Genomic DNA, 12,901 nt, shown 5'->3' on the forward strand with positions numbered 1-12,901 from the left:
TCCACCTGCTGCTCACACTCCTTGTGATGCAGCCCAAGATACAACCAGCCTTTTGGGCTGCAAGCGCACATTGCCAGCTCATGACCAATCTTTTATTGCCCAGTATCCCCAGGTCCCCACGGGCACAGCTGCCCCTTACTTTGCAGTGGCACTGCCCGTTGGTTTTATTGCAGTCAGGGTCAAAGCCTTTGTTCACATCACAGTTACAGGGCCCGCAGGTGGGGGTTCCCCACCAGCCCTTTGGACACTGCTGGTCCATCCTAGGGAGAGAAATACCTCTGCTATTGCAACCACCAAATCACCAAATCCCCCAGGTCTTCTCCTGCCACCAGCCCAGCTGCTCAGCAGCTCTGAGGAGCCGGGTGGCACTGAGAGGTCCCTGGTCAAACAGCTGGGATGAGAGGGGACTGGAGGCAAAGGCCCTGCTCTGTGCCCTGTGTCTCACCTGTGCTCGCAATACTGCCCAAAAAAGTTCCCTCCGCACTCGCACACGTAGCCCAGGGGGGAGCCCGGCTTGCGGCGACACACTGATTTGTTCTTGCAGGGGTTGAGGTGACACACGTCCACGCAGTCCCCGCCGTAGTACCCTGAGTGTGGACAGGGAGCACCATGTAAAAGTAAGAGCCCTGAGAGGTGCCAGAGCACCCAGAGGTGGATTCAAGGGGCTCAGGGGGCTCCTGCCCAAGGGATGGACAGGAGAGCGGTCACAGGCCAGGAAGGAGCCACAGGGGGGAAGGAGAGGACAGAGGCGCAGAGAGCAGAGGGGTGGCAGGTCCTACCTGGCTGGCAGACGCAGGAGTAGCTCTGCCACTCATCCTTGCAGACGCTGTTGGCCGGGCAGGGGCTGGAGTCGCAGGGGCTGGGCACGCTGCAGCCAGCCTCCACGCGCAGGGCATGGCTGGGCTTGGGCAGCACCATCCCAGTGACGCTGTCACCCAGGCGTACACCCTGCAACACGAGTGACAAAGTCAAGGTGAACCTAGGACACACACACGAGGCTCCAGTCCTCCCGTCTCCTACAAAATCTCAGGGGAAGCTGCCTCCCATCACCTCTACTGCTGCACCACGGCACTTTGGAGCCTCAAATGCTCAGAGGGAGAGTGCCACCAGCAGGACAGACACTGGCAGCAGCTGCCAGGCCTGTGTTTCGAACCCCTTGTGTAACAGCTCCTCTGGAAAGAGAAGGCTCAGAGCAATGGACTCACCTGTATGCAGCCTCTCAGCCCGTTCTGCACCTCACCAGAGCCCAGGACTCCCCCCACATGCAGGTGTTTCACCTTCAGGCCATGCAGCTCATTCCCAACCACCACGGTATCCTGCAGAAGGAAAGGGAGGAATATGGGGCAACTGGCATCAGCCCAGCCCCAGCCTGGCCTGTGTGTGCCCAGCACCCCCCAGCTCCTGTCCTGGTGCCAGGGTCTCATACAGCACTTACCTGGTAGACCCCAAAGTCCAGGGTGAGGGTGATGACATAGCGCGAGTCTCTCCCGCTGCGGATGTCCCGCAGCTCCAGCTGGAGGTCGTGCCACCTCCCATCGCTGAGCCGCAGCTGGTCCAGGAGGAGGCTGGTGCTGCGCCCGGACCCCCGGCTCACCATGAAGGACAGCAGCCCCCCGGCCAGCTGCAGAGAGGGAACCAGTAACAGTGGGGAAAGACCTGACCACCTCCAACTGCCTCCAGCCCACCCTCCCTCTGAGCACGGGAAGGGGAGCCCAGCCTGCTAAACACCTCTCCCCCAATCACCCCCTGCATGGGCTGGAGCCAGCATGGAGGGCAGGGTTCTGCTGCTCTCCTGGGGCTCGGTGCAGCGGCCGCGGTCGTACCTGGCACAGCAGGGTGGTGTACTGGCCGGCGTGGGCCTGCAGCAGCACTCCGTCCAGCTGGCGCGTCCGAAACGCCAGCCCCAGGTACCACGGCATGGAGATCTTCACGTCTGTTTTGAAGTCCCAGGTCAGGACGCTGTTGCCCTGGAAATAGTGGGCATGGTGCATGGCTGGAAAGGAAAGTGGAATCATAGAATCACAGAATGTCCTGAGTTGGAAGGGACACACAAGGATCATCGAGTCCAACTCCTGTCCCTGTGCAGGACAACCCCAAAATTCCCATGTGTCTGAGAGTGTTGTCCATTCTCTTCTTGAACACTGTCAGGCTTGCGGCTGTGACACCTCCCTGGGGAGCCTGTTCCAGTGTCCAGCACTTCTGGGTGAAGAACCTTTTCCTCATGTCCAGCTCACCCTCCCCTGGCACATCTTCCTGCCATTCCCTGAGTTCTGTCACTGGTCACCAGAGAAAAGAGTTTGGCACCTTCCCTTCCTGCTTCCCCGGTGAAGCTGCAGCCCCATGAGCTCTGCCCTCAGTCTCCTCTTCTCCAGACTGAGCAAACCCAGGGACTTCAGCCGCTCCTCATACAGCTTCCCCTCCAAACCCTTCACCAACTTCACTGCCCTCCTCTGGACTCTCCAGTAGCTTCATATCCTTTTGGGCACTACACAGGAAGCACTGGATGCAGGGACAACAGAGCTGGTTCATCTCAGACCCCTTCCCCTGCTTCCCACAGCAACCCCAGCACAGCCTTGCCCATCCCCACGCTGCCCGTGCCCAGCAGTGCCCTCTCACTCACGGTGCCGGCAGTCTTTGCCCCCGAAGCCGACAGGACAGAGGCAAGAGTAGGTCCCCCAGCTGACAGAGCAGGTGCCACCATTCTTGCAGGGGCTGGAGTCGCAGAAAGTGTGCTTGGCATGGCAGCCTAGAGGAAGCAAATCACCCACATCAGCCTGGAGCTCCTCACCACCTCCCCCAGCCCGTGAGAGGGACCCCCGCCCGCCAGCCCCTCCTGCCTGCCAGCGGGACAAGCCCAGTGCTCGGCCACTCAGCACAGGCTTTGCCTGCTCAAGGACGAGGGGCAAGGCTGTTGCTGCTTCTTATGCCAGAGGAAAGATGCTGTGGAGCTGGACTGACTGTCTAGCACCTCCCAGACAGACCAGCTCTATACTTGGGATCAGGGGACATGCCCAGAACATTTGCTGGGGTGGGGACTGGTTTATTTAGGGGGATCTGGAGGCCCCATTCTCTGATGGGAAGCTGCTCAGCTCCAGCTCTGCTGCCGTTACCCTTGTAGATCCCAGCAGTGCTGCTGCGTGAGCAGGAGCAGCGATTCCCAGGGCAGGGGCACTGGTACCTGCAGTGGTTCCGTTGTTGGCGATGTAGGAGGCCAGGTCAATGCGTTTGCTGTCAATGTATAGATCTCTCATGCATCCCACAAAGTCCCGGTGAGTGACAGGGAAGTTTTCCGGCAGATTGGGGACCCCTCCAAGGAGCAAGGGACCTGTGAGGTCCAGGGACCTACAAGGACAGAAGCCCAGGGCTTGAAGACCCACCGTGACCTCAGGTTGGCCAGCTGGTTCCCCAGTGTGAGGGGCTGGGAAGGGGACATCCCTGGGGACCGGCAACACAGCCAAGGTCCCAAATGCGAAGGGCTGTCTCTGCAGGGAACCCAAGTGTCCTGCTCCTCTCACTATGGCAGCAGTGCCCAGCAGCCCCCAGAGAACTCACTTTTTCGAGCTGGTCTGCACACCCTCTGCAGCGCAGGAGTAATTCCCAATTTCACTGCCAAACTGCAGAGCCACCAAGGCATCACATTCGTCCACTGTCAGGATGGCTACCTTGTCCTTGGAGGGGCCCTGCACCACCCCCAGGGCGCTGACCTTGGGCTGAAGACAAATGTAGAGAGTTAGCAGCACATGTGCCCCAGAGCCTGGCACTCAAAGGCTCACACAACCGCAAGGAAAGGGCCTGAGCATGGCCCAGGCACTGCGGAGCTGCTGGAGTGTGGGTGAAGCAGGACGGACATCCCTGAGCCCAGCAAGCTGTGCCGGAAAGGGATGAGGACAAGGATAGTGCACAGAGCAAATTCCTGCAGCCTCCAAGTGTGGTCCTGAGGGTTCACCTCCCCCTGCACCCACCCGAGGGCAGAAAATCACCTCCAACTTCTCTCCACAGCCTCCCCCATGGGGCAGAGCCAGAGCACGGGAGAGCCAGAGCCGCTCGCTCACACCTTGCGGGGACAGAGCCCCATGCTTGGGGGACAGCAGGGGCACAGGTACCTTGTTGTAGTAGCGGATCTGCAGCGTGTGCCACTGCCCGTCGCTCACACCCCCCGGCAGGTAGGGGCTCACCACCGTGCTGGACTCTCCTGTGGAGACAGGGACGATGACACAGGCTGAGGACAGCCGGACAGCCCAGGGATGCATCCACCCCTCCTGCAGGCACCAAACCCTCGCGCAGGGATGGAAAAGGGCTTCAGAAAGAGGAGCTCAGCACGCCAGGCCCTGCCTGCTGCAGCCATGCAACAGGAATCGCAGCCCTGGGACAGGCAGCCTGTCCCCCAGGATGTGTCCCTTGCCCAGGCTGATGGCCAGTAGCTGGCCCCTTGCCAGCTACTCGCTGCTGGTCCTTGCACTGAAGAGACCAGCTGCAGGATGGGCACCAGGTGGTGTAGGGGAGAGGAGCACTGAACACAGGATGGGGGGAAGCCCCCCAGTTCTCCTGAAAGCCCTCGGGGCAGGAAGGATGGACAACAGGGGAGACCTCAGAAGAATCATAGAATCACAGAACAGTTTGTGTTGAAGGGACCTCCAAAGCTCCCCCAGTGCCCCCCCTGCCATGAGCAGGGACATCTTCACCAGCTCAGGTTGCTCAGAGCCCCGTCCAGCCTGGCCTGGGATGTCTCCAGGGATGGTTCATCCACCACCTCTCTGGCCAACCTGGGCCAGGCTCTCACCACCCTCAGGGGCAACAATTTCTTCATCATGTCCGGCCTGTATCTCCCCTCCTTTAGTTTAAAACCATCACCACTTGTCCTATCACAACAAGGTTTGCTCAAGAGTCTGTCCCCATCTTTCTTATCAGTCCCTTTTAAGCACTGAAAGGTGCAATAAGGTCTCCCCGGAGCCTTCTCTTCTCCAAGCTGAACACCCCAGCTCTCTCAGCCTGTCCTCCCAGCAGTTTATCCCCCTTCACAGAAGGATTTATCCTGGTTTGTGCTCAGGCCCACACTGCTGCCCTTGTGCTCCTGAGCCCAGGCAGGGTCCCAAGACACACAGCGGTCCCCTGTGCCACCCACAGACTCTCACCAACACCCCTCTCAATCCTGTCTCCCTCAGCACAGGCTCCATCCCGGGCAGCAACTGCTCTCCCCGCTCAGCACCGGCCTTCTCACAGCTCCCACAGAACAAATCCCAGCCGGGCAGGGCTCAGCCTACCTGTGGAGTACTTCAGCTGGACCTGCCCCTGGATGATCTCCACCGCCAGGAAGTCGTGCCTCTCGTTCAGGCGCCCGTTGTAGAGCAGGAGGCCACTGGGCTCCACGGTGCTGAACCTGGGGCAAGGGAGGAAGAGGGAGGGCAGGGGCTGCACAAGGAGCACGTGGAGGTCCCTGTTCTCACGTGGCACCAGCGGACAAGGACGGGGGAAGACCCAGGCCTGGCCCCAGGTGCAGGCCCAGCTGGGAAGGTGCTGGGAGCAAGATGCAGCAGATGTTTTGAGAGCATGGGTGGGCCTGGCGTGACAGCAGAGAGCTGGCTGCAGGGATGGGCAAAGGCTCTGAAGGAATGGATGAGCTGATGCCAGGGGACACATGCCAGCGCAGATCATAGAATGTCCTGAGCTGGAAGGGACCCACAAGGATCACCGAGTCCAAGTCCTGACCCTGCACAGGACAACCCCAAAATTCACACCATGTGTCTGAGGGTGTTGTCCAAATGCTTCTTGAACACTGTCAGGCTTGTGGCCGTGACACCTCCCTGGGGAGCCTGTTCCAGTGTCCAGCACCCTCTGGGTGAAGAACCTTTTCCTCAAAAATGCCCAAATTAAACCTCCCCTGGCACATCTTCCTGCCATTCCCTGGGTTCTGTCATTATCACAGAGAGAAAAGCTCAGCCCTGCACCTCCTTCTCCCCTTGTGAGGAAGCTGCAGCCCCATGAGCTCTGCCCTCAGTCTCCTCTTCTCCAGGCTGAACAAACCCAGGGACTTCAGCTGCTCCTCATACGGCTTCCCCTCCAAACCCTTCACCAGTTTTGTGACTCTCCTCTGGATACTCCAGTAGCTTTATATTGTTTTATACTGTGGGACCCAAAATAGCACACAGTGCTCCAGGTGAGGTTGCACCAGTGCAGAACCCTTTGGCTAAAGGTGCCAGGGCAGCCACAGGACAAGGCAAAGCCGGCAACCAGGGGTCTGGAGAGCACCACCGAGTCCCTGGCCAGGCCCAGGGTGCACAAGAGCCACCAGGGCACGGACAAGCAAGCCAGTGGGTGCTGGTGGCCAGCGGAGGAGGAAGAGGACTCACGAGAGAGCGAGGGTGAGGTGGAAGCGCTGGCGCAGGCCCCGGAACATGACGAAGGATCGCGGTGGGAAGGAGCGAGTGGACACCTCGCAGAAAGGTGTCTCGAAGCCACCGGCCGGGCACTGGCAGCGAAATCCCCCGTCGGCGCTGTTGGTGCAGGTGCCACCGTTGCGGCACACGCCAGGCACACAGCGGCCCGAGCGGCTGTCCACTTCACAGTTCTCACCTGGGGAGCAAGATCATAGAATCACGGAATCATTTTGGTTGGAAGAGACCCTCAAGATCATGGAGTCCAACCGTTAACCCAACTCTGGCACTACCCCATGTCCCTGAGAACCTCATGTCCATCTGTCCAACCCTCCAGGGATGGTGACTCCAGCACTGCCCTGGGCAGCCTGTTCCAATGCCCCACAGCCCTTTGGGGAAGAAATTGTTCCCAGATCCAACCTCAACCTCCCCTGGCGCAACTTGAGGCCGTTTCCTCTGCTCCTGGCGCTTGTTCCTGGGGAGCAGAGCCCGACCCCCCTGGCTCCAAGCTCCTTTCAGGCAGTTCAGAGATCAGAAGGTCTCCCCTCAGCTCCTGTTCTCCAGCTGAACCCCCCAGGTCCCTCAGCCGTTCCCATCACACTTGTGCTCCAGCCCCTCACCAGCTCCGTTCCCTTCTGATGGGCAGATGACGAGATGCTTGGGACACGTCCCAGCTGTGGGACATGGACGCAGCGGCCACCCAGCCGCTCCTGCTCCAGGAGTGCAGACCTGAGCCCAGGTTTGGGGCAGGAGTTTGAGGTGGCTGGGGGCATGTGAAGGATGTAACAACCCAGGTGTCACCCACGTGTTCCACACAGGAGCCAGCAAACCAGTTACCACCGCCGGCCCTGCAGCCCAAGCCACCGGGCTGGATGGGATGCCAGTTTCAGCTGAAGGGAAAAGTTTGGACCCCAGATGGCACAGGAATGGGACAGGAGGGGACAGGCCACAGCTGGGCTGCACAGTCCTAAGGACAGAGAGGCCAGGACAAGGCAGGGACATCCTGGGAATGCTGAAGGGCCTTCTCAGGCACTGCCATCGCACAGGCCTGGGACAGGCATGGCAGTCCTGGCTCTGGGGTGTGGGAACAGCCCAGCGCCACTGAGCTCCCCAACAATCGCTCCAAAAGTCTCACCCTCAGCAGCAGGAGCCTCCTCACCCTGCACACAGGCTCTGACAGAGCAGTCAAAGCCACATGGAAACCACCCAGATGAGGGACACCAAACACCCTTGCACTTCGTTGGTGTTGATGATGGGGATGCCCCAGGCCCTCGTCCCCTGCTGTCCACACAGGGACCTGCTCAGCTGCAGTCCTGTGCCCCAGGCCCTGCTCCCATTACTGACTCCATGGCATGCAAGGGGTATGAGGAGGCAGCATGAAGTGACAGGGAAATGAGCTCATTAACCCTTCTGTTAATGGCTGCTCACGCTTCAAACGCTGGGGGTTAATTACCACTGACTCCGCTTATCTCCCCAGGAGTCACCAGCAGGAGAGCAGCTCCCAGGCAGCCATCTGCTGCCAGCCTCCTGGCAGGAAGGACAAGGGCTCCTTCCCCAGTAGCCACAGGCCACCTTCCCTCAGCCTCAGGTTGCCAGTGGCTGGACACGGGTCTCTACAGACTCTTGGTGACTTGTGGCCACAAGACACTGGCTGGTTTAGCGATCCCCCTCAGCTAGAAGCAGATCCTGCCTGGTGAGGCAGCTAGGCCCAGCCTCCCCTTCTGTTTTGGGTGGGCAGCAGCTCACGCACTGCTCGTGGGGCCAGCGTGTGCTCCACACCTCTGCCAGAGTGGCTGGACACTGGCACAGGCTGAAACCAGCAGCTCCCATGGTCCCAGAGCCCATCACCCCTCTGGCATGGGGCTGACGAGCCTTCTGTGCCCCCAGGGTCCAGCTTGGTCCTCCTGCTCTGTGAAAAAGGCTGGGAGGTGGTGGTCAGAGTCCCCTCCAAGCCACCTCCCTACAAGACAGATTTCTATGGCAACCTCAGCCCTGCACATCCAGCGCCATGGAAACACAGAGAGCTGGGAGCAGAGCCGAACTGCCACAGGCAAACAGGGGCTCCGACACCCACCTCCCCACTGGGAAGAGCACCCCGCCATGGTGACAGTGACGTCAAGAGACCCGCTCGCCTGTGTCCCCCACAGCCCTGGGCACTCACCGCTGAAGTGCTGGCGGCAAACGCAGGTGTATCCCCCCTCTTTGCGGGTGCAGATCCCGCCATTCAGGCAGGGGTTGGAGTAGCAGAGGTTGATCTCCGTTTCGCAGTAGTCCCCGGTGAAACCCTGCGGGCAGCGGCACCGCAGCCCGGTGATGGGGTGGATGGGCCGAAAGAGGGTGGAAGGGGAGGCGATGAAGGGGGCTGAGCTGTCGAACTTGAGGACGGAGATGCACTTCATGTAGTTCTGGCAGGGCTCGCGCAGGCAGACATTGTCATCGAAGGGCAGCACCTCCAGCATGGAGGCGCCCGTCAGCGCCATGCGCTTCATGTACAGCTGCTCCTGCAGCTCCTCCGAGCTGAAGTAGCGCCCGCCCCGCGGCGCCAGGGCTGAGAAGCTGACGTTGAGCACTGCGCCGCCCACGTCCGTGTCATTCTGGATGTTGAAGATGAAGATGTCCTCCTTGGGTGTCGCGAGCACAGTGGCCACCCCTTCCAGGAAGGCGGCCAGCAGCGGGGAGAGGAACCGCTCCTGCCACATGTTCTCCAGCCGCACCGTGATGCTGTTGGCCAACATCTCCTCCGTGATGATGATGACCCGCAGGACGCACTGAGCCGTCACGCTGTGGATTCCGTCTGTGGGAAGGAACAGGGAGATGCTACAGGGCTTTGCCTGCTGCTTAGAGGGTGTCCTCCCTCCCACCCCAGGGAACAGCACAGCACCCCAGAGTGACCCCCAAAAGGCCCAAGTTCTTGGCTAAGAAAGCTTGGACCCACATCTCGGGGGACAGCAGGTGCACCTGGGCTGGGGGGAACGGCTGGTGTGGCTGCACCTTCTCCCTCCCATCACACTCTCCACCGAGATAACTCCTGGGTTTCCTCCCCATCCTGATTCTTGGCAGCAAAGTGAGCTCTCAGGAACAAAGATGCTGGTGAGAAGCAGGCAGAAGGCAGTCCCAGCAGGAGGTTGGGCAAACACGGGAGGCAGGGCCTGGGGGGGGTTTGCTTCCCCGCTGTGCCCTGTCTGCCCCCCCATGCTGCCTTTTCCTGCGCTCTCCTCCTGCCGCCTCCTTCCTCTCCTCCACACTCTCCAAGGCCTTTGTGCCAGTCTCCCTGCTTCCCCCCTTCTCACCATCTGCTCCGCAGCTCTTCCTCCCTCGGCCCATCTCCGGTTTGTTTAATTCGCTTGAATCTTTGTTTTCCTTGGAAACAAAACTCCCTCCCCTTGGGACCCTGCACCATGCAAGCCACCTCCCAGGCACCAACCCAGGAGTGTGCCCAGCTGCTCTCCCCCAGGAGCGTGCCCACCTGTTCTCCCCCAGCACCATGCCCATCAGCAGCGTCTTGCCCCCAGGCTGGGCACACTGGGCAGCGCAGGCAGCAAAGCACCAGCCCAGACAGGCACTGGCACAGCCCCCACCACAGCCCCCACCCCAGCAGCTGCACAATTTGGGGCTTCTACCTCACCCCACCGACACAGCTCCCAGAAACCAAATAGATCCTACTACCTTGGAGGGTCATACCCCGCTGCACATCAGGAAGTACTGGCCAAGATGGGAGCTGGCTTTGCCAGGAGGCATCCCACAAAGCATCCTGCCCATGGCCCCCTCGCTCATCCAGTGCCCCCCCTGCCATGAGCAGGGACATCTTCACCAGCTCAGGTTGCTCAGAGCCCCGTCCAGCCTGGCCTGGGATGTCTCCAGGGATGGTTCATCTACCCCCTCTCTGGCCAACCTGGGCCAGGCTCTCGCCACCCTCAGTGGAAAAAATACCTTCTTCATGTCCAGCCTGAATCTCCCTCCTTTAGTTTAAAACCATCACCCCTTGTCCTAACGGATATAAGTGCTTGGCACATCTCCTGCACACAGATGTAACCTGGGCAGCTGCTCAAACAAACACAGCTACCAGGACACAGAGGACAGACTAATGGACCAGACCACTGCCACCAGACAGCCCTGGCCAGCCCATGCCATGGCCAGATGTGACACAAGCCTGGCAAACCCAGCCAGACCCCGCTTGGCACTGCTTCACCTCCTGCAAACCAGTGCGAAGCGGCAGAGGGACAGCAGGCGTGCCAGCACCCGCCCAGCCCTTGCGGGGACCGCGGTGTAAATGCCAGTTCCCCAGCCCCCACCTGCAAAGCTGCCTTTACTCTTCTCTTCCCATCACTGCCGTGCTGCAAAGCCTTTTGATTTCCTTTGGCCTAGTTTGAAGTTTGCAGCGCAGGAGGATTTAAAGATTGAAATGTCTCCCTTTTTTCCCCTCTCTCTCTTCTACTCTTCAGAAGGTGAAAGCTTGCTAGAGACCCTGCAAATTCCCATGCTGGGGCTGGGGCTCTGGAGATAAGGCTCTCAGCAGGCTGGGGAGCGGCAGGGCCGGTACACTCACCCAGGAGCTAATCTCCTGGAGGAAGGGGGGCTGCTTTCTTCTGAAATCAAACTGCTCCAGCCTCACGTAGAAGTCAGGTAAGAAACCACCTTTCTGTGTGACACCCTGCCAGCTCCGACACGGACGGCAGCACAAGCAGCAGTCACCAAACAGCCCTGGGCAGCACCTGGCTGGACGTGACAGAGGATTTAGACCCATCTGGGCTCAGTGCAAGGAACCTGCACTGTTACCCGTGTTCATTCCCTGAGGGACCTTCTCTCTGGAAGAGGGTCACAGAATCACAGAACAGTTTGGATTGAAGGGACTTTCCCAGCTCCCCAGTGCCCCCCCCTGCCATGAGCAGGGACATCTTCAGCAGCTCAGGTTGCTCAGAGCCCCGTCCAGCCTGGCCTGGGATGTCTCCAGGGATGGTTCATCCACCACCTCTCTGGCCAACCTGGGCCAGGCTCTCACCACCCTCAGGGGAGACAATTCCTTCCTCATGTCTAGTCTCATGGGCTGGCAAGAGCACCCAGCCCTGGGGAGGCAGGAGTGAGTGGAAAGCGACAAGCTTGGCTCAGCCATGGAGGGTAAGATGCTCCCCAAGCCACCAGCAGCTCGGCATCCCTCCCCAGGGGACCGCCTGGTGGGGCAGCACCCTGGAATGCCAGCACTGTGACAGCAGCTCCCTTCTCAGCGGGAAGCTACACCACGTCCCCGCTCCCTCTCCTCTCCTCTCCTTTTGTCCCCTGCTTGCTGTTTGCCTCTAAGCATCAGCTGGGTTGGAGCCTGGCTGCCATCCGCTCTCCTCCCCTCCTCTGGTTCACCCAGAAGCAGCTGTGACCGCAGGGACAGCTCTTGCTCTCCCTGAGGGCTGCTCCATGTCCAGCCACAGGCAGGCAGACATCTGCCTGATTTATGGCTATTAGTAAGCCTTGGCTGATGCGATGCCGAGTCCAGCGATGCCTCTGAGGAAGAATCACAAAATCATTTAGGTTGGAAGAGCCCCTCAAGATCATCAAGTCCAGACATTAACCCAACCCCTGCACTAAACCACAGCCCTAAGAACCTCATCTACACGGGGCAGGCTGCAGCGTGCCCGGCGCCTGTGGCACTGCCCAGCCCACCGCAGGAAGCACAAACACCCCTTTCCTGGTTCCCCACAGCAATGGAGGACCAGCCCTGGCCCCATTACACATCATCCACCCCAGCATCACGCCCAGGGCCGCCTCCCGCTCCGCTCTGTGCAAGAGGAAGCAGATGGTTAAGAGAATGACCTGCTGCAAATGGGGGAGGAGAAAAATAAAGCTACCAAAAGAAAGCTCAAAGCTGGCTGGAGGCACTGACCCCCATGGGAGGCGTTTTAATCACGAATGCTCAGCCTTTCTGATTAAATCCTGTGGCTGGAGAGCTGGTGCCTGGTGAATATTCATTCAGCAGAACGGAGAGCCCTGGAAACATGCCTACAGGGAAAGGAGCAGAGAGAGGGGACATGAGGGGCTCTAACCCAGCACCGGGTCATCGTGTTAGCACTTCTGAGACTGACAGCTACCAGCTTCAAAAGCAGCAAAGCTACAGAAGGAAGAGCTCGGTGCAGAGAGCGGGATGGGCAGCAGATTCCTCCCAGGGGGGCTGTGTTGTCAGCCTGGGAATGGAGCTCCAGGCCTGTGCTGGAAACCTCGTGGGGGGAGCAGGGCTGCCAACCACTGCCCAAGGGTCTCCTGGTCTGTTCCCCCTCCAGATCCCTGGGCAGCACCCCAGCCTGCCCGCCATGCAGCACGAGGCATGGGCTCCAGCCAACGCTCCCACCCCAGAGCCCCTTCCCCTACAGCAAACACTTTGTCTTCAGCCTCCCCAGGAGCTCCGGGGATCAGGAAGAAGTCAGCTCAGCTCAAACGGCATCCCTGACACAGGCCTATCCCTCACCTGGGGGGACTAGGAGCTCAGAAATCAGTGCATCATCACCATCACCTTCTGAGCAGCAGAGCCAACATCCGAGATAGCA

At 59.9% G+C, this 12,901-nt stretch overlaps 1 protein-coding gene across 6 annotated transcripts in view; it reads right to left on the reverse strand.

Moving 5' to 3' along the window:
- Positions 1-12,901, reverse strand: part of CELSR3 (cadherin EGF LAG seven-pass G-type receptor 3) — a 36,038-nt gene that overhangs the window by 17,235 nt on the left and 5,902 nt on the right. For all 6 annotated transcript variants that reach the window (XR_010475179.1, XR_010475178.1, XM_065075703.1 and 3 more), the window contains exons 2-14: positions 8,533-9,165; positions 6,348-6,570; positions 5,262-5,377; positions 4,104-4,192; positions 3,553-3,710; positions 3,179-3,342; positions 2,621-2,746; positions 1,824-1,993; positions 1,436-1,621; positions 1,206-1,316; positions 780-948; positions 446-587; positions 140-260 (exon numbers count right to left, since the gene is read on the reverse strand). Coding sequence is in view for 4 of the 6 variants with exons in the window: in XM_065075703.1 (XP_064931775.1) it covers positions 140-260; positions 446-587; positions 780-948; positions 1,206-1,316; positions 1,436-1,621; positions 1,824-1,993; positions 2,621-2,746; positions 3,179-3,342; positions 3,553-3,710; positions 4,104-4,192; positions 5,262-5,377; positions 6,348-6,570; positions 8,533-9,165 (2,408 nt within the window). In the remaining 2 variants the exon portion in view is untranslated. The remainder of the gene's footprint in view (positions 1-139; positions 261-445; positions 588-779; positions 949-1,205; positions 1,317-1,435; positions 1,622-1,823; positions 1,994-2,620; positions 2,747-3,178; positions 3,343-3,552; positions 3,711-4,103; positions 4,193-5,261; positions 5,378-6,347; positions 6,571-8,532; positions 9,166-12,901) is intronic.

This window comes from Columba livia, chromosome 10 (assembly GCF_036013475.1).
Source record: "Columba livia isolate bColLiv1 breed racing homer chromosome 10, bColLiv1.pat.W.v2, whole genome shotgun sequence".
NCBI classification, from domain to species: Eukaryota; Metazoa; Chordata; class Aves; order Columbiformes; family Columbidae; genus Columba; species Columba livia.